Raw genomic sequence first — 27004 nt, forward strand, 5'->3', positions numbered from 1 at the left:
TATACTTATACTAATATAGTTATACTAAATCACTATAGACTATAGTTATACTTATACTAATATAGCTATACTAAATCACTATAGACTATAGTGATACTAAATCACTATAGACTATAGTTATACTTATACTAATATAGCTATACTAAATCACTAAAAGTTTATAACTAATATTAATATATAGTTTATAACTAATACTAATATATAAGTATACTAATAGGCTAATATTAATACTATTATATAGTCTAATATATTATATAGCTATACTAATATACAAGTCTATAATAATTTAACTAATAGTCTAATACTAATAGTTTAATATAGACTATAATTATAGTTATACTAATATAGTTATACTAATATAGTTATACTAAATCACTATAACTAATACTAATATATATAATATAACTATACTAATGGACTAATATTAATACTATTAATCTATTATATAGTCTAATATATTATATAGCTATACTAATATATAATTCTATAACTATTTAACTAATATTAATAGTTTAATATAGACTATAATTATAGTTATACTAATATAGTTATACTAAATCACTATAACTAATACTAATATATAACTATACTAGTAGGCTAAATGTATATTACAAATATTTATATATAGTGACAAATATTTATATATATAACTATACTAATATTAAATTTATTACAAATATTTATATATAGTTATGTTAAATTACTATAGTCTATTAAATGTATTACATTGAAAATATATTAAATGTATTACAAATGTTTATATATAGTTATATTAAATTACTATAGTCTATTAAATGTATTACATTGAAAATATATTAAATGTATCAGTATTACAAATATTTATATATAGTTATATTAAATAGAATAAAATACATAGTCATTACACGGGTCCCGCAAGCTTCAGCGTTCAGCCTCATTGAATCATTAGTCATTGACTCATTACACTTCAAGTCTTCAACCCTAAAAAGTTAAAAACTAAAAGTAAAATCGCCTTATCTACTCCAGTGCTCCAGCCTCCAGCCTCTGTCTCTCACGCAGCGCCATTTCAGCTCAAATCTCAGTCCCTCCCGCTCTCAGTCTCTCCCGCTCTCAGTCTCAGACTCTCAAGTACTCTCTCGTCTCTCAGTCTTGTCTCTCCCGAGTCCAGTACTGGTCTCGTCTCTCCCGCTCTCGTCTCTCAGTCCCCTAGGTAAGTTTTTTTTTTTTTTAATTTTGAAATTACATATTAAGATTTATGTGATTGGATTTTGTGATATTAATTTTTGTGATTAGGTTTTGTGATATTGAGATTTTTGTGAATATGTGATTGGGTTTTCAGTTTTGTGATATTAGGGTTTTTGTGATTGAATTTTGTGATATTAGGATTAAGTTGAGGATAATTTATTTTAATCGTATCTCACATAATGGATGTAAAAGTTGAGGATAATTTATTTTAAGATGCTAAAGTTCGTTCAGTTATTTCTTGTGGCAGACAGTTTCAAATCAAAGCACATAAAAAGTAATACAAAAGACAGTATACTAACATTACCGTGTTTATAACCAACACTACTTAGTTATGATATTAATAATTTAATATATGTGCTATAAAGTTAAGTTCTTGTTCTAGGGTAATATAATTTCTCTACTGTGATTTTAGGGTAAATTAGTAACTAATCATTATTGGTTGATAAAAGTTACTAATCATTATTATTTTTTCTTAATGTTTATCAATTTTTTCTTAAAAGTTACTCAACAATTAATGTTTATTTTTGTTACTACAGAATCACATATGGATCCTTCAAATGAAATAGAAACACACGGCAATATTCAACCTACAATGGAAAGGAGTCAAAGGACTATGGAATCAATGGCGACTAATGATCCGCTTTCTCCCAAATCTAATGTAAGTAAGCCATCTATTGGTAGGAAAAGATCAGTAGTTTGAGATTATTTTACAAAGATTCATACTGAGGATAAGTCGAAACCTAGGGTTTCATGTAACCTTTGTGTGATGACTTATGCTTGTGATCCTAATATAAATGGCACAAAATCTATGTTGGGGCACTTAGAAAAAACATGTAAGAAGTCTCCACTTAGGAAAGTGGATAGAAACCAATCTATATTGGGTTTCCAGTCTGGATCAAGCAGTGGGGGGCTTGTATCTATTGCTTTTAGTGTTGAGGCGTGTAGAGAAGCCTTAGCAGAAATGTTGATTGTTGATGAGCTTCCTTTTAAACATGTGGAAGGTGAGGAGTTTAAAAAATTCATGCTTGTTGTGCAAGCTAGATGGAATGCAATTCCATCATGTGTAACGGTTGCAAAAGATATTTATAAACTTTATTTGAGAGAGAAAGACAAGCTGAAAAGTGCTTTTAAGGGGCAGCGCATTTGTCTAACCACGGATACATGGACATCCGTGCAAAATTTTAATTATATGTGTCTTACTGCACATTTTATTGATGAAGATTGGAACATGCACAAAAAAATTATCAATTTTTGCAAGGTTGAAAACCATAAGGGTGAGACACTAGGTAAACAAATTGAAATGTGTTTGCTTGAATAGGGGAGGCCCAAAATGTTTACAATTACACTTGATAATGCAAGTTCAAATAATGGGGCAGTTTCGTATCTCAAAAGAAAGACAAAGAATAGAAGGGATACGATTTTGGAACATGAGTTCTTGCATATGAGATGTTGTGCTCATATCTTGAACTTAATCGTTCGGGATGGGTTGAAAGAATATGATCAATCAATTGCAAGAATTAGAGGAGCTGTGAAGTATGTAAAATCATCTCCACAAAGGTGGAACACATTTAAGCAATGTTGTGACAATGAGGACATTACTTGTAAAAGTTGTGTATGCTTAGATGTAGCAACCCGTTGGAACTCCACTTATATGATGTTGGATAGGGCTGAAAATTTTCAAAAAGCATTTGAACGGCTAGAGGATGAAGATCCGGGATATATTAAGAGTGTTGGGGAGGATGATAGTGATGATGATGATGGTGTTAGTGAGTTGGGTAGAGGAGGGGCATACAAGTTAGGGCCTCCAACCATGGATGATTGGGATAAGAGTAGGTTGTTTGCAAAATTTTTGAAACTTTTTTATGATGCAACCTTGCGTTTCTCGGGGACCAATTATGTCACTTGCAATAGTTTTTTATTTGAGCTAGCAACAATTCAAACTGCAATTAACATGGAGTGTGTGGAAGGGCCTCATAATTTGAGGACAATGACATTTAGTATGAAATCTAAATATGAGAAGTATTGGAGAAATATTGAAAAAATGAATCTTTTGTTGTATGTTGGGTTGGTTTTTGATCCTCGGTATAAATTGCGTGGTTTAACATATATTTTTTAAGGAATATATGAGGATAATAGTTCAAAAGTTTTTATGTTGGTGGATCGGGTTCAAGATGCATTGACTCGTTTGAAAATGATGAAAGTAATGTTGGGGTACAAGATCAAACTATAAGCCAATCAAGTGAGAGAGGGGCTAGTAGTACAAGTTTAACTGTTGGGGTAGGTCAAGGTAATTTCAGATCATTAATCCATGCACAAATTAAGAAGCGTTTGGAGTCGGATAACTTTTTGGCGACTAAATCTGAATTGGAGATATATTTATCTGAAAAATGTGAAGAAGATGATGTGAAATTCGACTTGTTGACTTGGTGGAAGGTCAACTCCATTAGATACCGCGTGCTTTCAAGAGTTGCGCGGGATGTTCTTGCAGTTCCGATATCTACAGTGGTCTCTGAGTCAGCTTTTAGCACAACAGGTCGAGTACTTGATCCATTCCGCTGTAGCCTATCTCCACTTATGGTAGAAGCTCTTATTTGTACACAAAATTGGCTCCGTTCTTCTGCCCCGATTAACATTCGTACTTTAATGGATGATGTTGAGGAGTTTGAGAAATTGATACAGGTATGTAGCATCATTCACCTTTTCTTTAACTATATCTTAAGTGTAAATCATATTAGTAATTTGTTTTAATTATTATGCTTATTTTTTTTCCCTTTTGTGTAGAGCTCATGGAAGACCTAGGGAATTCTTCAATACCTACTTCTTTGGCCGGAGAAAATTAAATTTAAGGTTGGTCAACTTGTATAACATATTTCTTTAATTTTTTTATTATTTAATGTAATTACAAACTTTTTATTATAATTAATTGCTTGATTGTTGAAGGGACTATTGGAGTTGGTGGCTTGGTGCATAGTTATTGAAGTTTTTTGTTGGATGTTCTAAGTTATTGTAATTTGGACTTGTAATTTGTTGAATTTTTAGACTTGTAATTCAGACTTTTTAAGTGTTTGGACTTGTAATTTTTTGGACTTCTAATTTAGACTTTTGGACTTGTAATTTGTTGGACTTTTGGACTTCTAATTTAGACTTTTGAACTTATTTTCTACCATAGGTTCATGGGCTTGTTGATGTCCATTCTTGAATTTCTTGTGATTGCTCTAAAAAATATATGTATAAGTACTAAGTTATTTCCTTTAACATGCAAGGACTTATTGTAGATAAGGCAGTTTATTGTAGATTTTTTTTTTCAGTTTTTGTAGTAGTTATATTTATAAGTTTGTAAAACAGTTTTTTTCCATTTTTTTCAGATTTTTTTCCAGTTTTTTAGTAAAGCAATTTTTTGGAGTGAATCAGATTTTTTGTAGTGAATCAGATTTTTTATAGTAAAATTGATTTTTTGTAGTAAAACAGATTTTTTATTGAAGTAATTTTTAGTAAAACATATTTTTTTATTTAAAGTTAAAACAGATTTTTTGTAATAACAGTTTGTAAAACAGATTTTTTTAAATCAGTTTTTTTTTTTAAATTTTATAAACAAATTTTTAATGACAAACTATGAAATTTACATTTTAAAAAAAAACCGAAAAACCGGATCGGACCGGACCGGAAACCGGTAAAACCGGAAGTACCGGTTTAAGAGGGTAACCGGTGCGTAATCGGTTTTGGAAAATACAAAACCAGTACATACCGGTTCGGTCTTAGATTTTGTCCAAAACCGGACCGGACCGGACCGGTTACACCCCTATATTTTATGATGATTTACACAAAGGCTAAATCGACACAAAAACTCAAATTTATTGTAGTAAGCATGACATAACATGCACAAATGAAGGCATGCTTGGCTCTTTTGGAGAGACTTGAGCTCAAATAAACTATGTTTAACTTGGGATTTGTATTAGATCCAAATGTGCTTAACGTTTCTTTAAGGAAACACGATTTGAATATTAGTTTTCTATAACAGATAGATTTATACCTTATTATAAATGTTATTATGTTTACTCTTACCTTGTTACATTTTTCATTATTTAACTGCAAAGTCTAATGGACTAATTAGTCTTTTTTAGCAATCAAAACACTTGGTTATTTTATTTTATGAGAAGTTTTAACATACTAATTCATATCCAACTAATTTTAGGAATCTCATTCTATTTTGGTCTTGAATTTTTTATTCATGTGTCTTATTATTCTATTTTAGAAATAATGCTTGGTTTTAACTCTAATAGACTAGCATGTCAATGTGAATATATATGTTTATAAGTCATTTTTCTATTCTAATTCTTCATGGCAGAAATTGGAAATCAGTGCTCCAATTGATGGGTTAAATGGTTCACTTAGCAATTTTTTTGACATGAAAGAAAATTGCATGTACACAACATCTTACAGTCACATTCTCTAAAGCAATTTTGACTTTTGTCTATTCAAAAATGTAGTTTCCAAATTATGCCTAAAATTTTTTCCAAGAATGTCATTTGTTGTATATAATCCTTATTGAATTCTTGTGGACCTTTTCCTGTAGCAACATATACTTGATTACAGACCAAAACATTTCAAATGTATAGTATTTTCGAACAAAGTTGTATCAAAATTAAATCAAGACAAGATGTTTGAAATCATCCTCTAAATAGGTTAGTATTTATGTTCATATCATGCACATTGAATGTATTTTTATTAACTAAACTACCCTACTCACTTGTTAGGTAGAAAATATGTTTTGTAATTGAAGCTTTGAGTATTTGATGATTGAGAAAGGGAAGTTTCACCAAGAAATGAATCCTAGCCTTATTGTTGGAAGCCCTTGTTACTGGTTTTGTAACTCACATATGCGTAAACTAATATAATGTTAATTGTTTTTTAAAAGAAAATAATTATTGTATTTTTTATTGTAATGAATAAACACCCTACAATGTAATATATAGTAGATTGTATTGTGTGTTGCATGCATTTTACATGTCACATATCAGAGACTAGGGTAACTTAAGCTCAAACATAGGTGGAAGAATGTGGAGTATGGCAGGTAACATATGGGTCGAGTTAGTTTGGATATGGCTTTAGTTGATTGGGCCATTGGGTTGGAAGTTAGTTGTAATTGTTGTAAGAAATATTAAAGTACACAATTGCAATCAAAGCCCATAATTATCAATTGAGATAAAACCCAAGATAAAACTACGGAGCGGAATAGAAAGATACATGAAAATAATACATTGATTCTCAGTTTTCTCTCTCAATTCTATATTATTCTCTCCCTCTAATTCTTTCTTCTATTTTATTTTTCTTTCTTCTTTTTGGTGCTTGTGAGAAGTTTGGTATCAGAGATTGACAATCTGTCATTCTCCATAGCTGAAGGAATGAGATTAAACCAATTGCAAGACTCATTCTTGACTGTCAAGAAGTATGCAGAATCCCATCAAAAGGCTTTGGAGTTGGAAGTGGGCTCCTTGAAGAAGTCTTTTGATACCCTTCAGAGAACCTTTGAGTCCTTGGTGATGAGTTGAAAGGACTCACTATAGAAATGCAAAGAATGAATCAAAGAAGAAATGAGGAATCATCATTTGTAGGGAATAATACTGGGGACAAGCAATTGAAGTGAATCATGGGGACAAGTCCCTCATTTGATTTCAAGATTTAGAGGAATCAGGAATGTTGATGGATTGTGATGTTTTTGTTAAAGCTTTACTCTTAAGACTTGGGCTAATTCTTATGATGATCCAATTGAAGCCTTGACAATGCTTAGACAAACTGACTCTATGGAAGAGCATAAAGCTAACTTTGAAGCTTTATCTATCAGGCTGAGGGGGCCTGTCAGAGAATTACAAATCAAGTTATTTATTAAGTGACCTTAAAGATGAGATAAAATTACCTGTTAGAATGTTCAATCCTACAAAACTGTTGGTGGCTTATGGCCTTGCCGAGATATAAGAAGAGCATGTTCATGTCAACAAGAAACTAGTAAGGACCAACAACTATGAGGCATGTGGATTTGCTAAGAATCCATTGAATCTAGGGTTGGATAGTAGCAAGAACAGTCTGCTAGTGCAGAAAATTTCTTAGTATCAGATGAATGACAAAATAGAAAAATATCTCTGCTATTATTGTGACTCAAGATTGGCACCAAGCCACAAGTATAAGAGTCCCAAATTATTTTTAATTACGGAGATTATTGATGAATTTCTCGAGGTATATATTAGTAAAGTGCATGGAAAAGAATTAAGTGGACCATGTCAATTTTTGTGTTACATGGGTGAATTCAGCAAGCCAGAAATATCATTGAATGCAATTACTGGAGAAATAAGTCTTAAAACAATGAGAGTCAAAGGTAGAGTTGGCATGCAGTGGGTAGTGATTTTGATAGACATTGGGAGCACTTACAATTTTGTGGACCTAGCTGTTGTTATAACAAACTAGTTAATAGTGAATTCTGAAGAAAATGTGAGAGTTAAAGTAGCAAATGGTGATCAGATTGTGAGTGAAGGAAGTTGTGGTGCAGTACCAATGTTGATATAAGGGACAATATTTTCCATGGATGCATTTGTATTAGTGTTAGCAGGTTGTAATATTGTTCATGGAGTAAAGTGGCTACAAACACTAGGTAAATATTCTATGAAATTTTGAAGAAGTTACAATGCAGTTCTACTACTTGGGCAAGAATATTGCCTTAAAAGGGTTGAAACAATCAAGATTGCTAAAAGATTCCTCCAACTTTAAGTTGGGAGACTTGGAGATAAAATGGGTGTTGTTGTCTCTAATGGAGAAACAAAACAGTAACTATGGAACCCCCCCGATTATTCAAACCCTTTTATCTACTTATCAATATAATTTTGCTGAACCAAAAGGGTTGCCTCTTAGTAAATCTCATGATCATTCCATCCATTTAAAACTTGGATCTAAGTATGATTTGTCAGACCCTACAGATACCTTTATTTTCAGAAAAGGGAAAATTCTGAAAATTGTAAGGGAATTATTACAGAATGGAGTGAATCGTCCAAGTCAAAGTCCATATTCTTCTCCAGTTTTTTTAGTAAAAAGACAGATGGTAGCTGAAGAATGTGTATTGACTATAGGGTTTTGAATAATGAAACTATCAAAATTAAGTTCCCTATTCCTATTGTAGAAGAGTTGCTTGATGAATTATTTGGTTCTCAAAATTATTCTAAGCCGGATTTACAATCTGGTTATCATCAGATCCGAGTCAGAACTAAAGACATTCTTTAGATATCTTTTAGGACCCATGAGGGTCATTACGAGTTCTTAGTCATGCATTTTGGTTTGACTAATGCACCCTTTATGTTTTAGTCATTGATGAATACCATTTTTAAGCCCTATTTGAGAAAATTTATTTTGATATTTTTTGATGATATCCTAATATATAGCAAAATTGAGGCTGAACATGTTAAACATTTGCAAATAACACTAGAGATTCTGAGGCGGAATCAGTTATTTGCTAAGCTGGGTAATGTAAATGTAGATTTGAGTGTAGTGAGGTGGATTATTTTGGGCACTTGGTTTATGTGAATGGAGTTAGGGCAAATTCGACTAAACTACAAGCCATGGTTGACTTGCTAGTGCCCACCTCAGTTAAATCCTTAAAGGGTTTCTTGGGTTTTACTGGTTGTTACAGAAAATTTATAGATGTTATGGAGGGTCTCTCTCATTGCCTTACTCAAGAAGAACAGTTTTCTGTGGACTACAGAAGCTCAAGCAACATTTGAGAAACTGAAGCAAACAGTCACTCAACCCCTAGTACTAGCCCTTCCAAATTTGTAAAAAAGTTTTGTCATTGAGTGTGATGCTTCAGGTTTGAGCATTGAGGCAGTTTTAATGTAAGAATCTAGGCCCTTGGCTTGCTTCAGCCAAGCCTTGAAGGCAAGGATTGTAGCCTTATCTACCTACGAGAAGGAATTATTGGCCCTAGTGTCTATAGTTCAAAGATGGAGGCCATATTTGTTGAATCAATCTTTTGTCATTAAAACTGACCATTCGAGTTTGAAATACTTGCTAGAGTAGATGGTGGGCACCCCTATGCAACATAGGTGGTTGACTAAATTGTTGGGCTATGATTTTATTGTAGAGTACAATAAGGGGCATGATAATCAAGTGGTAGATTTCCTTTCTAAAAAAATTGAAGAATCTGGTTCTTTGTTTCTCGTCTTTTTTCATACTATCAATTGGTTATCAAAATTAAAACAAAGCTATTCTAATGTTCCCCAATTACAAGAGTTTTTTAAGAAGGGGTAATTATACTTTGCCCTCTCGAACTTTCACTCAATTCATAATGTGCCACCAAAACTAATAATTGCATTAAAGTGGACATGCTTACTTTCAAAATTTACCAATGTGCCCATTCCGTCTACCACTAGCGTTAAATTTAATGAAAACTGCCTCCATGTGCATAACATTCACTGTAAATATGTAATTTTCATCTAATTTATTTATTATTGACCATATAAAATGTAAAATAATATATACTATCAATTAATGATAATAAACTGATAATAAATTAGATGAAAATTACATCTTTGTAGTGAATGTTATGCACATGAGTAGCACGTAGAGGTAGTTTCCATTAGATTTAACGTTGTTGGTGGATGAAAGGGGCACATTGGTAAGTTTTGAAAGTAAGTGAGTCCATTTTGATGCAATTATTAGTTTTGGGGGCATATTGTGAATTGAGTGAAAGTTCGAGGGGGCAAATTGTAATTAACCTTTTTAAGAAAGTAGCTGAGGGTCAATCTTCTTCTTCTAAATTTTCTATCAAAAGGGATATGCTATTCTATAAAGGTAGATTCTATGTGCCTAATGAGCCATTTTTTATTAAGAAGTTGCATCTACTTCACATGAGTGCTGAAGGAGGGCATTCTGGGGTTAATAAAACCCTCTACAGGGTGAGGAGAAACTTCTTCTCGCCAAACCTTAAGGGTGTTATTAAGGAGTTCATACGTGGTTGTGATGTTTGTCAGAGGATTAAAGTTGAGATGTTTGTGCCCAATGGATTGTTTCAGCCTCTTCCTATTCCTAATCAACTTTGGATATATATCTCAATGGATTTCATTGAAGGTTTGCCAGTTTCAAGGGGTCACTTAGTTCTATGGGTTGTGGTGGACAAATTGGCTAACTTTGTCCACCACATATTTTGTATATTGCTAAGACTATTGTCTAACTTTGTATACAACATATTTTCAAATTGCATGGGATCCACAAATGGATGGGCAGTCCAAGACTGTTAATAAAAGCCTAGAGAATTGTCTCAGATGTTTTGTTGGGGATCGTCCTAAGGACTGAGTGCAATGGGTCTCATTAGCAGAGTGGTGATACAATACCTCAATGAATGCCTTGACCAAGATGACCCCCTTCCAGGCCATGTATTGATTTCAACCTCCTTGACTCTTGTTGTACATGCATGGAACCACCCAAGTTACTAAGGTAGATCAACAACTATTGACCACAGAGTAAATGCTCCGCTTGCTAAAAGACAACCTGCACCGTGCACAAGATTGCATGAAAAGATTTGATGATTTAAAGAGTAAAGAACAAACTTTTATAGATGGGGACTAAGTCTACCTTCAATTGCAGCCATATCGACAGTCCTCAGTGTCAAAGTGTTAGTCTCTTAAACTTGCTTCAAGGTCTTATGGGCCGTTCCAAGTGACTCAGAGGGTTGGGGAAGTTGCTTACTAGCTAGCTGCCTGCTTTGTCTCAGATTCATCTAGTCTTCCATGTATCTCAATTGAAGCGCAAGCTTGGGTCTTTAGTAGTGCTTCTGCCTCAGCTTATCTGGTTGAGTCGTCTGGTGTCCTTAAACCAGAACTAGTCGAAATCCTCAATCGACGACTCCGCAAGCACCACAATCGACCCTTGGTTGAGTTACTAGTCTATTGGTAGGGACAATCGGCTAAGGATGTCACCTGGGAGGAGTTTCAGTCAATGTCAACGGCCTACCCATACCTTGTGGGCAAGATGTTCTTAGGGTAACATAAACTCATATACACATGAAAGGATGAGTAGTATGACGGGTAGCATACGAGTTGAGTTGGTCAAACTGGAGATGAGTTTAGTTAGTCGTAATTGTTGTAAGAAATATTAAGCCCACAATTGTTATCAAAACTCATAATTACCAATTGAGATAAATATTGTAAAAAGGCTACGGCAGAATAACAAGATACAAGAAAATAATACATTGATTCTTGATTTTCTCTCTCAATTCTCTCTTATTCTCTCTCTCTCTCTAATTCTTTATTCTATCTTCTTTTTCTTTATTCTTCTTGGTGCTTGTGACATTACACGATGAATATTGGATATATTTAGTTAAAATGTAATTAGTTATTACTAGCTTATTCATTATTTTGATACAAAATTTAGTTTTGAGTAATACTACATACAGTCGTAGAATGTACAAGTGCCGTACAGTCACTTTAAAAAAAAGTAGAGTCTACTATTAAAAAATTGATTTATTTTCATGTGAATTCCATATTTATTCATTTTTTTTCAAAGTGATTACACGGCGCTTGCACACTCACGAATGTAACAATAATTTCTCTTTAGTTTTACATTTTGATATATTTTTATTTTTATGGACAAATGGACAATTTGAGATTTATTTGATGTTTAGAGATTTATTTCATTGTCTTTATTATTTTTCAACATTTTTCTTTTTTTCTTGAAAAAAGTTTAGTTAAAAAAGGCTTCTAAAAGAACAAAAAAGGGACGGCTTTTGGATAGTGGATATCCGAATTTCAATAACTAAGTCTTGATTGTAAATTCATCTCAACTCATCTCATCATTATAATTTTTTTAAATTTTTACATAAAATATAATAAATAATTTAACTTTTTTAAATCTTAAAAAAATAGTAATATTACAAAATAATATTTTAAAAATATTTTCTTTAATTTATTTAAAATCATTTCAATTTATCTTAATTTATTTCTAAATCCAAACAGGATTAAGATATACATGATACATTACACATCCGGATATGGATCCGGATATAGCGGTATACCCGAATCCGCGTGCAGTGCCGAAAACAAATCTGCAACAGAGACGACGTCGTAGCAACCACAGCCTCCTTTTTTGTGCCTTGTATATGGCCTTTAACCTGTCCCGTTGCCCTTCATTGTTGTCGCTCAACTGCTTGTTCTTCCTCCTCATAAATCAGAAGTTTGCTTCATTGGCTGCTGCCCCGGCTACTCCCTCCGCTCCATGTAAGTACACAAAGATCGATATATGCATATCTTATATAGATTTATATTTACGATGTTACATTTGCGTATCACAAACATGATATTTTTTATCATGTTGAAAATCTCTTGGCACCCTTTTTTCAGTGCAAATGAGTTGCTAGTTCTGTAAAAATAATCACAAATAAAAATCTAATCTTATTCGAAATAAAGGTCTTTGTGAAACTATGTCTACTTTACTGTACTTCGTTTACCGAATCAGATGACGTTTTGTTATGATCCTTTTTCCCATTATTTTGATTCAATTCTATAAAGTATGCGCAGTTGTTAGCTGCCCACAAGTTTATGTTGGTTTCCCATTTCCTAATAACTCCGTTTGAATATTTGTTTTATAAGTCATTGTAGTTAATCCCATAAAACCACCTCTGTTGTGGTTGTTGATAATGAGCTATATTTCTATATGATATAATATATGTGATTTTATTTATGAAATTTCTTAAAGTTGGTTCTTTGATACCAAAATAGAGAACATCATGGGTGATAATCTGCATGTTCCACACGAAGAAACAAAAGGGATTGTTGAAGACACCGTGGATGGGAGACTAGATGTGTATATATGGGACATGGATGAGACACTTATACTGCTCAAGTCCTTGTTGAATGGGATGTATGCTGAGGCTTTCAATGGTTTGAAGGACGCCCAGAAGGGTGTAGAAATCGGGAAGATGTGGGAGAAACACATTCTTGATTTGTGTGACAGTCATTTCTTCTATGAACAAGTATGTTTGCCTTTTTGCTTAGGTGTAGACAGTCATTTCTTCTATGAACGTGTATTTTTGCCTTTTTGCTTAGGTGTGTTCTATCTTGCATTGCAATTCCGAATTTGTTCTTTTGATATCTGATCTGAATCCTTTATGGCTTGTTTTATGCCTGGAGAGTTTCTTTTGAGATTTTGTTTGTTGAGTTTAGTGTTGTACGCACAGATTGAGAACTACAATAAGCCATTTCTTGATGCCTTGCTCCAATATGATGACGGGAAGGATCTTTCTGGTTACAAATTTGACCAAGATGGGTTTGGTCCACCACATGATGATGACAACAAAAGAAAACTAGCTTACAGGCACAGATACATAGCCCAAAAGTATGAAAAGGTATAAAAAATGGTGTTCATAACTCTATCTGAGGGGATAATTCTTGAAAAGGGAAAAAAATCAAGAAGGAAATTGAGATCAATTTTGTTTTTTATCAATCATTGTTTATTTACTTGAGACTCCTTGCTGTTTGCTTCCGTGTAGATTATGCTTATGTACGCAATGATTAAGAAAAAACGGATATGAGATTTGCACTCAAGATGATTATTACATTTTCGTTATTACTTTCACTATCATTATTATCTATGTTTGCATGTGTACTGGTATGCTTATGATTCGTCAAGGTTTTTTTTTCTCAACCATACACCTTTCAAAATTAGTTATTTTATTTTATTTTTATTTTTATGCGTGTTTCTGTGCACTGTGCTTCAATTTCACAATGGATACAGTTTTTATGTAGCTGCCATATCAAGCGAAGTTTTAGTAGACATATGTAGGCGGCTTTTTCTTAGGCCCGTTTGGATTGAGAAGTGATCTCAATTCATCTCATTTCATTATTATAACTTTCCCAAATCCTCACACAAAATATAATAAACAATTCAACTTTTTCAAATCCCAAAACAATAATAATATTAAAAAATAATATTCTAACAATATTTTATTCAATTTTCAACTTTCATATCAACTTATCTCATCTCATCTCATCTTAACTCTCAATCCAAACGGGGCCTCAGTATACTTATTCTCTAGTGGTGAAGGTATAAATTTGGTGTGTGAAAATTAGATGATTATTAGTTTGAACTTTTGTGTGTGCATGCAAGGGCGTTTCTTGTGGTTATATTTATGGATTCACTTAGCTCATGCATCTACCTTGGAAAGGTTTATTGGATATATGCTGAAAAGGTTTTACGTGCATATCTTTTTTTATTTTATTTTTTATTTTTGAAGATTTCTTGGAGTTGGATAGTCTATCAGATGCTCTTATGAAAAAAAAGGTCTATATAATGCTGATTAAGTGTGGAGGATATGGGTTATATAAAGAGAGATAATTGCTGGTCCTGACAGTCATTTCTCTTCCATAGTGACAACTATTGTTCATGAAACTAAGATAATTATTAGGTAGAACCTTGGCGCAATACTTTAGAAACTCAAAGTATATGCTTGCTATGTCACTATAATTATAGATTGAAATATAAATTTGTTAAGAGGAAACTAAGATTACATTATTATTAGTAACAATTACCTAATGTGCACTTGTGGGAAACTCCTTGCCGAGGGCGTGTGCACCCCTTGTACTAGTCGGGATGTTGTTCTCGGACACCCGGTGCCAATATAAAAAAATTAGTTACAAGATTTGACGAAGGCATAAGAATCTAAAAGGTCTTAAGGTGAGTAGGATGACAAATAGAGGAAAAGGTTAAGCAAATACCCACCAATGATACCGTTTGTTTAAATTGACTATCCGTGGAGAGGGTGAGATTGCTTGTGGATAGTATGGATGCCTGGTCGTGGATTTTGTAATAAAATACTGGAAATTACCTCTTAGCTAGGGATGTTATTTGAAAGAAGGCCATCATATAATGAAATAGTGGACTATCAATACTCCCCACATATTTCTTATCCTTATTCCCTCTCCCCAATTGTGTGGCGTCTCGTATTAAGAAGGTCCAATGTGACTTTCTGTGGAGTGGGCTAGGCGAGGAGTTTAAGTTTCACCTTGTTGGTTGGGACAAGGTTTGTTCTTCGACTAGAGGAGGCGGGCTGGGGGTTCGTAATCTGAGGGCCTTCAACAAGGCTTTCCTAAGGAAGTGGTTGTTGTGCTATAACTACGAGAGAGACGTCTTGTGGAAGGGTGTTGTAGATTCTAAGTATCAAGGTAGGGAGAAAGAGGGGGGTGGGGAGTGGTGTTCCAATAAGGTTCAAGGGGCACATGTAGTGGGGCCGTGGAAAAACATTAGGAAAGGTTGGGGGCATTTTCTAGACATAGCAAATTGGTGCTGGGTGATGGCTTCTGGATTAGCTTTCGGCATGATATAAGGTGTGGATATAGGGCCCTCAAGGATTCTTCAGGATTTCACGTGAGTAGAGCCTTCTGTGGTAGAATTAAGGGAAATGTCCAATGGTTCACAATATTAATCTGCACATGACTGGGAAGTTACATAATTCTTCAATTTACTGTATTCAGCTGGGGTAAGTAATGAAGGGGGGGGGGTAGAGGATTCTTTGGATTCTCTTTAGGAAAGGGAACTTCACTATATGTTGATTCTATGAGAGGCCACTTCTACTCAGATTAACAACCATTTTCCTTGGAGGAGTATTTGGAGGTGCCAGGTGCCTTTTAAGGCTATTTTCTTTTTATGGACAACTTCCTTTGGGAAGACCTTGATCATGGACAAGCTAAGGAAATGCCAAATCATTATTGTCAACTGGTGCTATATGTGCAAAAATAGTGGAGAAACAATGGATCACTTACTCCATTTTGAGGTTGCCAGGATGCGATGGAATGATATCTTCACCAGAGTTGGGTTAGTATGGGTTATACCTAGGAAGGTAGCTGATCTTATTGCTAGTTGTTGAGGTCTCTATGGTATACCCCAAATTACATCAGTGTAGAAGATGGTTACCATTTGCCTTTTTTGGTGCATTTGTCAGATGTTCAGATGAATGATCCTTAGCTAGGTGCTTTCTCTTGTATACGTCCCGTGTATTTGGGCTAGGCCTACTTATCATTTATCAATAAAGTTTTTGTTTACCTACAAAAAATAGATGTTTCAACAAATGAGCAGCAATAAAGAGGATGATAAATACTGATCAATATATAATTTCGAGATTACTTAAAAGCAATATATAGTTATATATATTACATACTGAAAGATGATAGTTGGCAATATTTAGATGATAAAAAATTGTTTAAGATGCTCTAGTTGTGCAACAAAACCTTCGACTCCACTAGTGTGGTCTGATGTGATTCAAGTTGGAGCCTCTACCAGATTGAGAGGATGGCCAAACAGGATGTTGGTTCAGTATATTATAATAGACCTAATGACCTATTAAAAAAAAATAATAATAGACCTAATGACCTAGAATATAATGCAAGATTTGGCCATAGACAGAGGTAATTGGTAAAAATATTAAAGAAAAAAAATGTTTAATTATGATGGTAAGATCACCGTGCTTTTTGAGACTACAAGAAACGAACATGCGCCAAATATATATATATATATATATATTCCTAAAACTTGGGAAAATATGCAAATATGGAAACATACATTGGGACAACCTCTTTGTAAATATGCATATTCTTGTCTATATTTGGTATTACAAGTGCATAACAAGCAAAGTCAATCAGGTCCATCTCCCACATTTGCATATCTAAGGGTTTAAATGAGAATTCAGGTTAGTTTTACTATGCCTCTCCTAGTTGAACAAAATAATGTTCTTTCCTTTTCTTATCTTGTGATATTTTGGTGCAGATTATTTGTTATTTACAATGTCTTTAGCAATTGTGATAATAGTTTTGCCAGGTTGTAGTTCAATCATTAACTTTAGGTTTGTTTTTCAACCTAATTAAACTTTATTTGCATATAAGTTTGAAGACTATTACCAAATGGAATGAATCAATGTTATGAAGTTGCCTCATTCATTTACATAGATCCACATAGCATCACCTTAGAAGAGCTAATTTACTTATTGTAGCTAATCTTAGTTGTAGTATCATCCGTCAAATTCTCGGTCATACAGGGAGGTACTTCAAGGTCAGATGGAGAGGCCTTGAGACACGAAGTGCACAAAGAGGGTAGGCATGCCATAGTCAGGGGGCATTTCCTTTGCGGAAGGTGTTTAGAGCCGTGAGGGGGGTGGCAGGGTCGTGGTGGATCTAAATGAGAAACCATCCTTCAGGCGTTGTCTGAAATGGAGAACCAATTGGGAGTTTTGACTGATAAATAAATTGGGTTAAACAATGCGTTAAGGGGAAGGGGGTTCCACAACTGGGCTTGGGCCAAGGCTCTGGATATACGGGCTCAAGTGTTATGGATTAGGGCTAGCACAATGGGCCCAACAGACTTAACTCAGTCGGTTAGTTGAAGGGGAAGGAAAGGGCTCTGGGCCTAGGTGTTGGGCCTCAGCCAATGGGGCGGCCTTTAGTCCTTTAACAAACAGGTCCTTTAGTCCTTCAACAGACAGGCCAGGTTTGGAGGAAGAGAGAGCAGGGGGGAGCTGGCCCTTTGGCGACAGGGTTCGAGCCACCGTCACCGGCGAAGGCTAAGGTGATCTCACCGAAGGTTGCCGATCTATCGTTGGAGGCTACGCCGGTGGCAACAACATTATTAGATGATGACAACGAAAGATCCTGCAGTCGCGATGTTCTCTGTGATCCTGAAGTGGTCACCGGTGCATCCACACCTTCGGAACCTACACAAAATCATGCAATGGTGGTCGTCGGTGCATCCACGATGTCAACTCAGATGCCTAGTCCGTCGGGGAGTGAAGCTCTAGACGAGGGGGTTCGAATCTCTCTGTGTGTTCCTCCTCTCAGGTTGGGCAGATAAGGGATGTAGTTTCGGACCCTTCCATGAGCGTATTAGAATTGAAATCTCACTGAAAAATGGAGGGGGCAACTTGAGAAATGAGGTGTTCCTTGAGAGAAGGGGGGGGGGGGGGGGGGAAGGTGTGGATCTGCCGTTGGTTGTTTGTGAAAGGGATTGTTCTGATGGGGGGGATGCTGATCCAATATGCATACTCCCTCCTAGCCCTAACACAGAAAGGTTCATCTCGGAGTGGGTGTTTAAGAAGGTTGAGGAGATGCAAGCATGCATTGGGGTCTCTTGCATAGGATTTGAAGAACAATTCAGAGCTCTTCTTGTGGCCATTGAAGCTAGTAGATCGAAGTCCGCCACAAAGAGAGATAGGGAACTTAAAAGGCTCAAATGTTCTATTAATTATGAAGCAAAAGAGGAAAGTGGCGGAAGGGATAGATTGAAAGGGAGGGGGGGCCACTTTTGCTCATGAAACCTGAAATCCTCTCTTGGAACGTGCGGGGGCTTAATGATTGCAATAAGCGCCTTTGCGTTAAATCTTTATTGTGAACGTGGAAGGTTGATGTGGTGTGTTTTCAAGAAACAAAATTGCGGGTCATTGATAGAAGAATTATTCAAAGTTTGTGCGGTTGTTCGTATGTGGGCTGGTCATATTTGGCTTCATCAGGAGCATCAAGTGACGTTCTCCTAATGTGGGATAAAAGAGTGGTGGAGGCGGAAGAGGAGTGTGTTGGTACTTTTTCGGTCACTAGCTATTTTAAAAATGTGGTAGAGCTTTTGTAGGCATTTATGGGCCTAACATAGACAGGGATAGGAGAAGGCTTTGGGAGGAATTGATTGGTTTATATTGGTTATGGGAGGTGCCATGATGTATGGGTGGGGACTTCAACATCACTCGCTTTTCTAGCAAGCGATCAGGCAATCATCGAATCTCCCTAGCCATGGAGGAGTTCTCAGAGTTCATTTTTTATCTAGATCTTATGGATCTCCCCATGGTTGGCGGCGAGTTCACATGGTCTAATAGTTGGGGTTGGTTGAGATTAGATAGATTTCTTGTTTGTCCTTCGAGGGGGGCCCACTTTCCGGAGTTGTGTCAGAAGAGGCTGCCCCGTATATGCTCGGACCACTTTCCCATCTTGTTAGATTGTGGGGGTATTCATGGGGGATGCTGGTATTTTAAGTTTGAAAATATGTGGTTAGCAGATGATGGTTTTGTAGAGAAGGTGCCCCATTGGTGGACTTCTTATCAATTTACAGGCACTCCTAGTTTCATTCTTGCAGGCAAGCTTAAGGCTTTGAAGCTCGATATTAAGAAGTGGAACTTGGAATTTTTGGTAACGTTGGCAACCAAAAGACTACTCTTATGGAGGAACTGCAGGAGTTAGAGGGGAGGGAGTTGATGGGAGACACCTCGGAGGACGTATCATTGAGGAAGAGTTCGGTAGTGACAGATTTGGAGAGGGTACTGTTGATGGAGGAGACTTCGTGGCGACAAAAATCCAGGGCCCTTTGGTTGAAAGAAGGCAATAAATGTACTAAGTTATTTCATAAAGTGGCTAATTCACATAGGCGCAACAATGCCATTGAGACATTTCTTTCAGGTACTCAAGTGCTTACTTCCCCCTCAGAATTAGAAAACCATATTGTGCATTACTACGAGAATCTCCTCACGGAACTGGCCTGTTGGAGGCCGAAGCTTGATAATCTGTTGTTTGAGTCTATTGATTCGTAGTGTGAGTTGGTTGGAAAGACCTTTTGATGAAGATGATATTTATAAGGTCATTCTTAGCATGGATAAGGACAAAGCACCGGATCAGGATGGTTTTTCGATGAGATTCTTTCAAGCTTGTTGGGATATTATAAAATGTGATATATTGCAGGTTTTTGGGGAGTTCCACTCCTTTAAAAAGTTCAAAAAGTGCCTTAATGCGACTTTCATTGCTCTTATTCCAAATAAACATGGGGTGAAGACAATTGAGGAGTTCCGTCCCATAAGCCTTGTGAGTGGAGTATACAAGATCATTTAAGGTTCTTGCTAACCGTTTAAGCATGGTATTGGAACAAATTACTTCTAAGCATCAAAATGCGTTTGTTCGGGGGAGACAAATCCTAGACTCGGTCCTTATTGCCAATGAGTGCTTGGATCATAGGCTGTGGGAGGGAGTTCCTGGTATTCTATGCAAGCTCAATATGGAAAAGGGCATATGATCACGTGAATTGAGATTTTCTTATATACTTGCTAGGGAGGTGTGGCTTTGGTGATAGGTGGATTTCGTGGATTCAACATTGTGTTTCCACCGCCCGTTTCTAGGTGCTAGTGAATGGCACCCCTGCTGGTTTTTTTAACAGTTCTCGTGGATTGAGGCAAATGGATCCACTATCTCATTTTCTTGTTGTTATAGTCATGGAGGCACTTGGTCTCATGGTAAAGGCGGCTTTCTATCAAGATTTTCGGTGGGTAATGGTATTAATGGCTTTATCATAATTTCACATCTCTTATTTGTAGACGTCTACTTTTTTGTGAAACAGATCATGACCATATTCAATCTCTACGAGCACTCTTATTATGTTTTGAAGCTGTGTTGGGGCTTAAGGTGAATTTGAGTAAGTCCGAGATGGTTGCGGTGGGTGTGGTGCCCAGAATCAACAGCTTGGCAAGCCTCTTTGATTATAAAGTGTCCTCGTTGCCTATGAAATATTTGGGCATTCCGTTAGGGGTGACTTTTAAGGCTAGAGCTATTTCGGATGGGGTTGTGGAGAAAATAGAGAAAAAGATTGACTGGTTGGAAACAAATGTATTTATCGAAAAGGGGTCGACTCACATTACTAAAGAGTACTTTAACGAATCTTCTCACCTATTTTTTATCCTTGTTTCCTTTGCCTGCAGGGGTGGTGAATAGGATTGAGAAATTATTTCAGGCCTTCTTGTGGGGGGAAGTGGGGGAGGAGAAGAAACTCCATCTTGTGCGTTGGAATAAAGTTTGTTCCTCAATTTCGAATGGGGGACTGGGAGTGTGCAACTTGAGGACTTTTAATAAAGTTTTGTTGGGGAAATGATTATGATTACTTGGAGGGGGAGTCGTCGTGGGAGGAAATTATTGATTGTAGACATGAAAGTGCTTGTGGTGGTTGGTGTTCCAATGAAATTTTGGGGGGGGTAGGGTGTGGGCTTATGGAAATTTATTAGGTAGGGTTGGATGAGCTTTTTAAGTCATATCCGTTTTGTAGCTGGAGAGGGTACCAGAATTAGGTTTTGACATGATGTTTGGTGTGGAAATTGCGCTCTTAACACAGTTTTCCAGCTCTTTATCGTATTGCAGCTAATAGGGATGCTATTGTGGCGGATTTGCGGATATCTTCCCTTGGCCCTCCCCAGTGGAATTTCCTCTTCAATCGGGATATTCATGATTGGGAATTACCCACTGTTTCAGATTTTTTCAGATTGATATACTCCACTGGGAACACCATGGAACAGGGGGATAAGATGCAATAGAGGTCTAATGGCAGCAAGAAGTGTACAGTCAGGGCGTATTACAAATTATTGAGATCACAAGCTAATGTTCATATTCCTTGGAAGAATATTTGGAGGTCTTGTGTGCCTTCTAAAGTGGCCTTCTTTGTATGGACTGCTGCTCTTGGGAAAATTTTGACCACGGACAACTTGAGGAAGAGTGATTGCGTCATGATGGATTAGTGCTATTTGTATAAAAAGAATGGAGAATCTGTGGACCACTTACTATTGCATTGTGAGGCAACAAGGGTGTTGTGGGATGAGATCTTTAGAAGAGTTGATGTCGCATGGATAATGCCTTTGAGGGTGGTGGATTTATTGGCCTGCTGAAAGGAGATTCAAGGTTGTCCTCAAGTGGCAGCAGTGTGGAAGATGATTCCTTGTGCATCATGTGGTGTATTTGGTCGGAAAGAAACAAGTGGTTTTGAAGATAGGGAGTGTACAATGGCAGATCTTCAGAATTTTTTTGTACACACTTTAATGCTTTGGTTTTCAGCCATTGTACTTAATGGAAACAATGTGCATGACTTCTTGTCTCTAATCTCTTGATCTTAGAATGTATTTAGGTGTTCTTTTATATACTTCCTGTACACAGGCTATGCCTATTTCATTCATTTCAATAAATTTACTCTTATTTATATAAAAAAAAAAAAGTATCATCAGCAAGAGATAACTCTCTCTCTCTCTCTCTCTCTCATTTCAGGGCTTGCATAACTTTTTTGATCAAGAGACAATGAAACTCTGGGATGAATTGTATGATGTCACTGATAAGTATACAGATGGATGGCTTTCGTCAGGTATGTTCTCTAATAATGGTGCTTCTGCATAGTGATTCAATCATTTACTTTGAAGGTTCTGATGTTTTGGTTTACTACTAGACATCTTGTCTCATGCTGCTGAAGTCTTTGACATATTTGGCTTTCTTTTGTATATTATTTTACTTTTTCCACCACACATGGGCAAAAATGAATAAATACAATTGACCATTAAGGGAGAGCCATCTGCATGTATAGAGATATTTTTAATGGTTTAATTGGCAGTGAACCAGGGTCTTGTTATATTGGCCACTTTTTTCTTTCATTTTAAGAAAAGAGGGTGGCATGAGGAAAATATTAGACGGGTTCCTCAAGATGAAAAGCGGATACACTCCAAAGCAGTACTCAGTCAAACTTTGATCTCAAAAACAAAAAAAAAAAGGTGAATTCTAAGGTGTCTCAAAACGATAAATGTCTGTCTATCATATTGCTCCAAATAACTACATGGCACAAATTTCAGATATTGCCAACAGCTTTTTTTTTTTTTTGCACAAGAACCCCAAATAAAGTGGAAGCAAAAGATCATTAGCCATACTGAAAATACGAGTTCTATAATCAATGAACTTTTAGTGACAAACAGGGATACCAGTCACATCCTCTAGGCTATGGAGAAACCAATATGCTTTGTCCAATGCACTGTCCTAGAATGACATTCTTGAATTGTCTCGTAATGATGGGGAATGGCAACATTAAATTATCTACATTTGGAAATAGTTTTTCTTCATGACAAATATGCATCCTGGGAACTAATCAATGCAACAACTATTCTTGGCCTGAGAAGCAGAAATTTTGGCAATTACTCTATAATGGCTGCTTAGCGAAATAATGAGTCCCTGGGAAGAAATGTACTTGACATTGGAATTGAGGATGTGGAAGATGGAGCTAGTTTTTTTACTTCTACCCTCAATAATATTTTTCATGCACATCTTCCTGATAATTAAACCAAACATGCCCTCCACGGTGTACGTAGACTAGACATTTCTTTCTTGTAGTCATGTAAGTACTCTACATGGTTTTCCTTCGCCTTTGTGCTGACTGGTGATAAGATATCTTCTTGTGGAGTCAGAGATATACTTTGTATTCCGACTATTATGCATGACATATTTTTACTTACACAGTTCTCTCTCTCTCTCTCTCTCTCTATATATATATATATAGCACGGGCCTTCTTGGAGCAGTGTTCGAGTGGGAAGAAAGATGCAACGTCTTCTGTTGCCCCTGCTGTCGGGGTCCTTGACTCTCCTGATTCAAATTATCAGCAGGTTAATGTTTTAGTGACTTCTGGGTCACTGATACCCAGCCTTGTCAAATGCTTGCTCTTTCGTCTTGACGGTATAATAACACATGGAAATGGCAAGTCTTTTTTCCTCTCTTTGATGTTTAATTGAAATACACTTTTGATCAGCTTATGCTTGTTTTTTGACTTGTAGGTATCTGAACTGCCATTAGCTGTTTCTACCTAATTGACCTTATCACAGTAACGTGTCTGCTGTATACTAATCTCCATTGCCTGTTTAGAGAAGGCGTATCAGTTTAAGCTTCCTCAATACATGACATAACATTTTAGATGATTGAACTATCAATGTTGAAGAGAAATGCTATGCACCATTAAAGTGGGAGCCTCAGAATAAGTTTCTCAATGGTTAAACATCGTATTTTCTAAGTTATTTGCTGACCAGATAACCAGGATAGAATTTTTGACAATCAAACTACAGTTAAGTGAGCCCTTCACATTCTTTTTGTTTATCTTCCTTTTACCATATACATGTATGGTATGAATATGTGGAAACTCCATTTTTGTCAAAGTTCATGAACCGGATGGGTAAAAGTATATCATCAGCCAACTAGAAGAGCATGATAACCTTAGTCATATGATTGTGGTTTCTATAAGCAGCATGACTCCATAGCTCCACATTCTTTAGAACAGTTTAAAGGTCGGCCTGCTGGTTTTCTGGTTTGCATGAATAGAGTATTTCCTGAACGTGGCAAAGTAATGCCTCAGAATTACCATAAACGATCTACATGTCCTCTAGCGCAGGAAACCCATTTTATTTGATTTAATAAAATTTTATTTTACCTATCAGCAAAAACCTATTTTGGCTGTGATACTTGATGGAAAACTGTGGAGACATGTAATGTAATGCAGCAAATGAATCCATGTTTTCTGCCAGTTTTTTTTTTTTTTTAACTCTGTATTTTTTTTTTATATTGATAATAGGGATAAGCAATAGTCTAAGTACACATGACATATACAAGAGCATCATCTATGCTTAATGATCTAGTGATACAACAAATTCATGTTTTCTGCCAGTTAATGTTCGTTTATTATTTTTTGTCATGTATCTTTGCCTCTAATACTATCCCAATATACAGAACTTGACTTTGCATAAATACTTTGTTCCTTGTATCTTTTTTATTTGATGTTAATACGAGTCTCTCCCTTAATAACCCATTATGTGAAACTTCATTTACACAATACTTTAGGGCTTGTATCTTTTTTATTATGTTAATACGAATCTCTCACATTTACATTAGCTTAAGTTGAAGTAATGGGTATTGACAGATCTGCCATTTCTTCAGTTTACAGCTCATGGGAAGTGGGGAAAGTCCAATGTTTTCAATGGATCAAGGAGCGTTTTAGCTGTTCAAATGTTCGTTTTTGTGTAATTGGGGATGGATGGGAAGAATGTGAAGCTGCACAAGCCATGAGATGGCCATTTGTTAAGATTGATCTGCGACCAGGCAGTTCTCACAGGTTTCCTGGCCTCACATTGAGAACAGTAGGTTACTATTTCTCTGTTGTATATGGAAGCCCCGATGCTGAAGATGACAAAGATTAAGTCTCATCCTGTGCACTAGTAAGCTGTTTTCCTGGGAGTTTCTATCTGTATATAGAAAGAAAGAAGCATTCACGGAAGTCTCAGTTTTTGTATAAATGATGTGAATTAGACGACCACAACCGATTAATAGGCCATATGCTAATTGAAATAGGAAATTAGAGAGGTGAAAGAATATTTTTCCCTGAACATTGCCTTGTAAACATGGTTATGGTCATCTGGCCAGACTCTTTCTTTAAGAGTTCTCTTAGAACCCATTGCTTTTTGTATTTATTACATCAAATGTTTGTTAAGATCCTAATGTCTCCTTTTCTTGAAGTAAATGTCTCCTTTATATTTAACATATTGCTAATATTCCCTATAAATATTTATCTTACATGACTACCATGAGGTTTTCCTTGAAGTAGGACACATTTTTATACATATTTTCATAGTCATAAACCAACCTACATGTTCTTTCTGCTGCACATGATATCTTGTTTAAATAGGCAGGCATGTGAACATCAATGGAGTTGGTGGTGCATATGATACGTATGAGTCTATGACCCACATCTGAACCCCCCCTGGAAATATTTTGATGTCTGGCTAATGAGTGCATACGATTTGTAGACCCTGTAGAAGTGTCAATGTCTGTGGTCTGTTGTTTCATACTATTTGTTCGTCCACAGAATCCCTCCCCCTCTCCCTTCTCTCCTGTTTCTTTCCCTTCCCTACTGTGCACGAATAGATTGAAATGTGGCTGAGAATGTGTAGGCATAGCTGAAATTTTATCTTGGCAATATATCCATGGGCCAGTCCATAGTATGAGATGTCGGCCTTGGAATTGAAAGGAAACTGTAACCAAAATATCAGGAAACCTTTCTTACCAAATTCAGCGCTTTTCAGTTTGAAGCTCATGTGTGGATCAAAATTGTCTTGAGCTATGGAAGTTAATCTAATCAAGTGAAAAGACATAAGATCTAAGATTCAGTTCTTACCCTTTTACATTTTGGTGGCTAAACTGCATGCCTTATCTCATTATCTTATAATAGGTGGGGGCATTTAGCAGATGCTTGGCAAATCAAGTGGATGCTTTAGATAAGCGACGTACGAAGTGGATAATGTGGAACAGTCGAAGGAAAATCTTGTCATGTCTTTTAGTTGAGCAGCAGAGCACTGACATCTTATCTCAATGCTCCCACCCGAATGCTGGCCAGGCAGCAAAGTTAGCAATCATTTCTGAACTCCACACTGAAAAGTTGCAGTTGTAGGTACTGTCAACAGGTCAATAAGTTTTAAACGAGTGTAAAAAGTGAGTAGCACTTGTTAGGTAGCCAGAAAACATATGGAATAAGCCCAAGGAGGCTCCACAACCATTATGGCATGTGAATTGTGGTTGCCGCAAATGAAAGCCATTTTTTTCGTACAAAAACACATTTTATTAGCAATTTTGAGTTGAGTAATGTTAGAGAGAAGTTATTATAATAGTGTATATTTTATATTCACTACATAGTTACTTTTAGTTGATTATTTCTAATACTTACTTGAGAAGATGTGTGGTCTACATGATGTCACATCATGTGTGTAAAATAGATGCACCCAATAATGACTTCTATCAATATTTATTCTTTTGAGTTTACCTAAAAGAATGAAAATAAAATAAAATTGAAAAAAGAGCTTTCGACCCAAAGTATTCCAATTACATTGAACTTCGATTTGGTTCGAGTAGTAAGATTTTTATCTTGGAGGTATGCTCCCTTCAGATAAGGTTTTAATCCGTG

The 27004-nt window shown here is 35.9% G+C and overlaps 1 protein-coding gene across 2 annotated transcripts; it reads left to right on the forward strand.

The window, feature by feature from the left end:
- The first annotated feature begins 12364 nt into the window (after nucleotides 1–12364).
- Nucleotides 12365–25587, forward strand: LOC108994070 (eyes absent homolog). Of its 2 annotated transcripts, XM_018969156.2 has the most exons (6): nucleotides 12365–12476; nucleotides 12978–13231; nucleotides 13436–13603; nucleotides 22296–22389; nucleotides 23566–23760; nucleotides 24988–25587. In XM_018969156.2, the coding sequence occupies exons 2-6, from the start codon at nucleotides 12986–12988 to the stop codon at nucleotides 25245–25247; spliced, it is 963 nt and encodes a 320-aa protein (XP_018824701.1). In that variant the 5' UTR covers nucleotides 12365–12476; nucleotides 12978–12985; the 3' UTR covers nucleotides 25248–25587. The 2 variants fall into 2 exon arrangements, with proteins under 2 accessions (XP_018824701.1, XP_018824704.1); XM_018969159.2 differs by lacking the exon at nucleotides 13436–13603 and having other exon boundaries at nucleotides 24988–25562.
- The last annotated feature ends 1417 nt before the right edge of the window (nucleotides 25588–27004 follow it).

Source organism: Juglans regia, chromosome 2 (assembly GCF_001411555.2).
Source record: "Juglans regia cultivar Chandler chromosome 2, Walnut 2.0, whole genome shotgun sequence".
Lineage (NCBI taxonomy): Eukaryota > Viridiplantae > Streptophyta > Magnoliopsida > Fagales > Juglandaceae > Juglans > Juglans regia.

What these genes read in the sequence shown, in the direction of transcription:
- LOC108994070 (XM_018969156.2), top strand. Translation starts at nt 12,986, where the DNA reads ATGGGTGATAATCTGCATGTTCCACACGAAGAAACAAAAGGGATTGTT. An exon ending in TAGCCCAAAAGTATGAAAAG is followed by an intron (nt 13,604 to 22,295) that starts GTATAAAAAATG and finishes CTCTCATTTCAG; the next exon opens with GGCTTGCATAACTTTTTTGA. An exon ending in AGATGGATGGCTTTCGTCAG is followed by an intron (nt 22,390 to 23,565) that starts GTATGTTCTCTA and finishes ATATATATATAG; the next exon opens with CACGGGCCTTCTTGGAGCAG.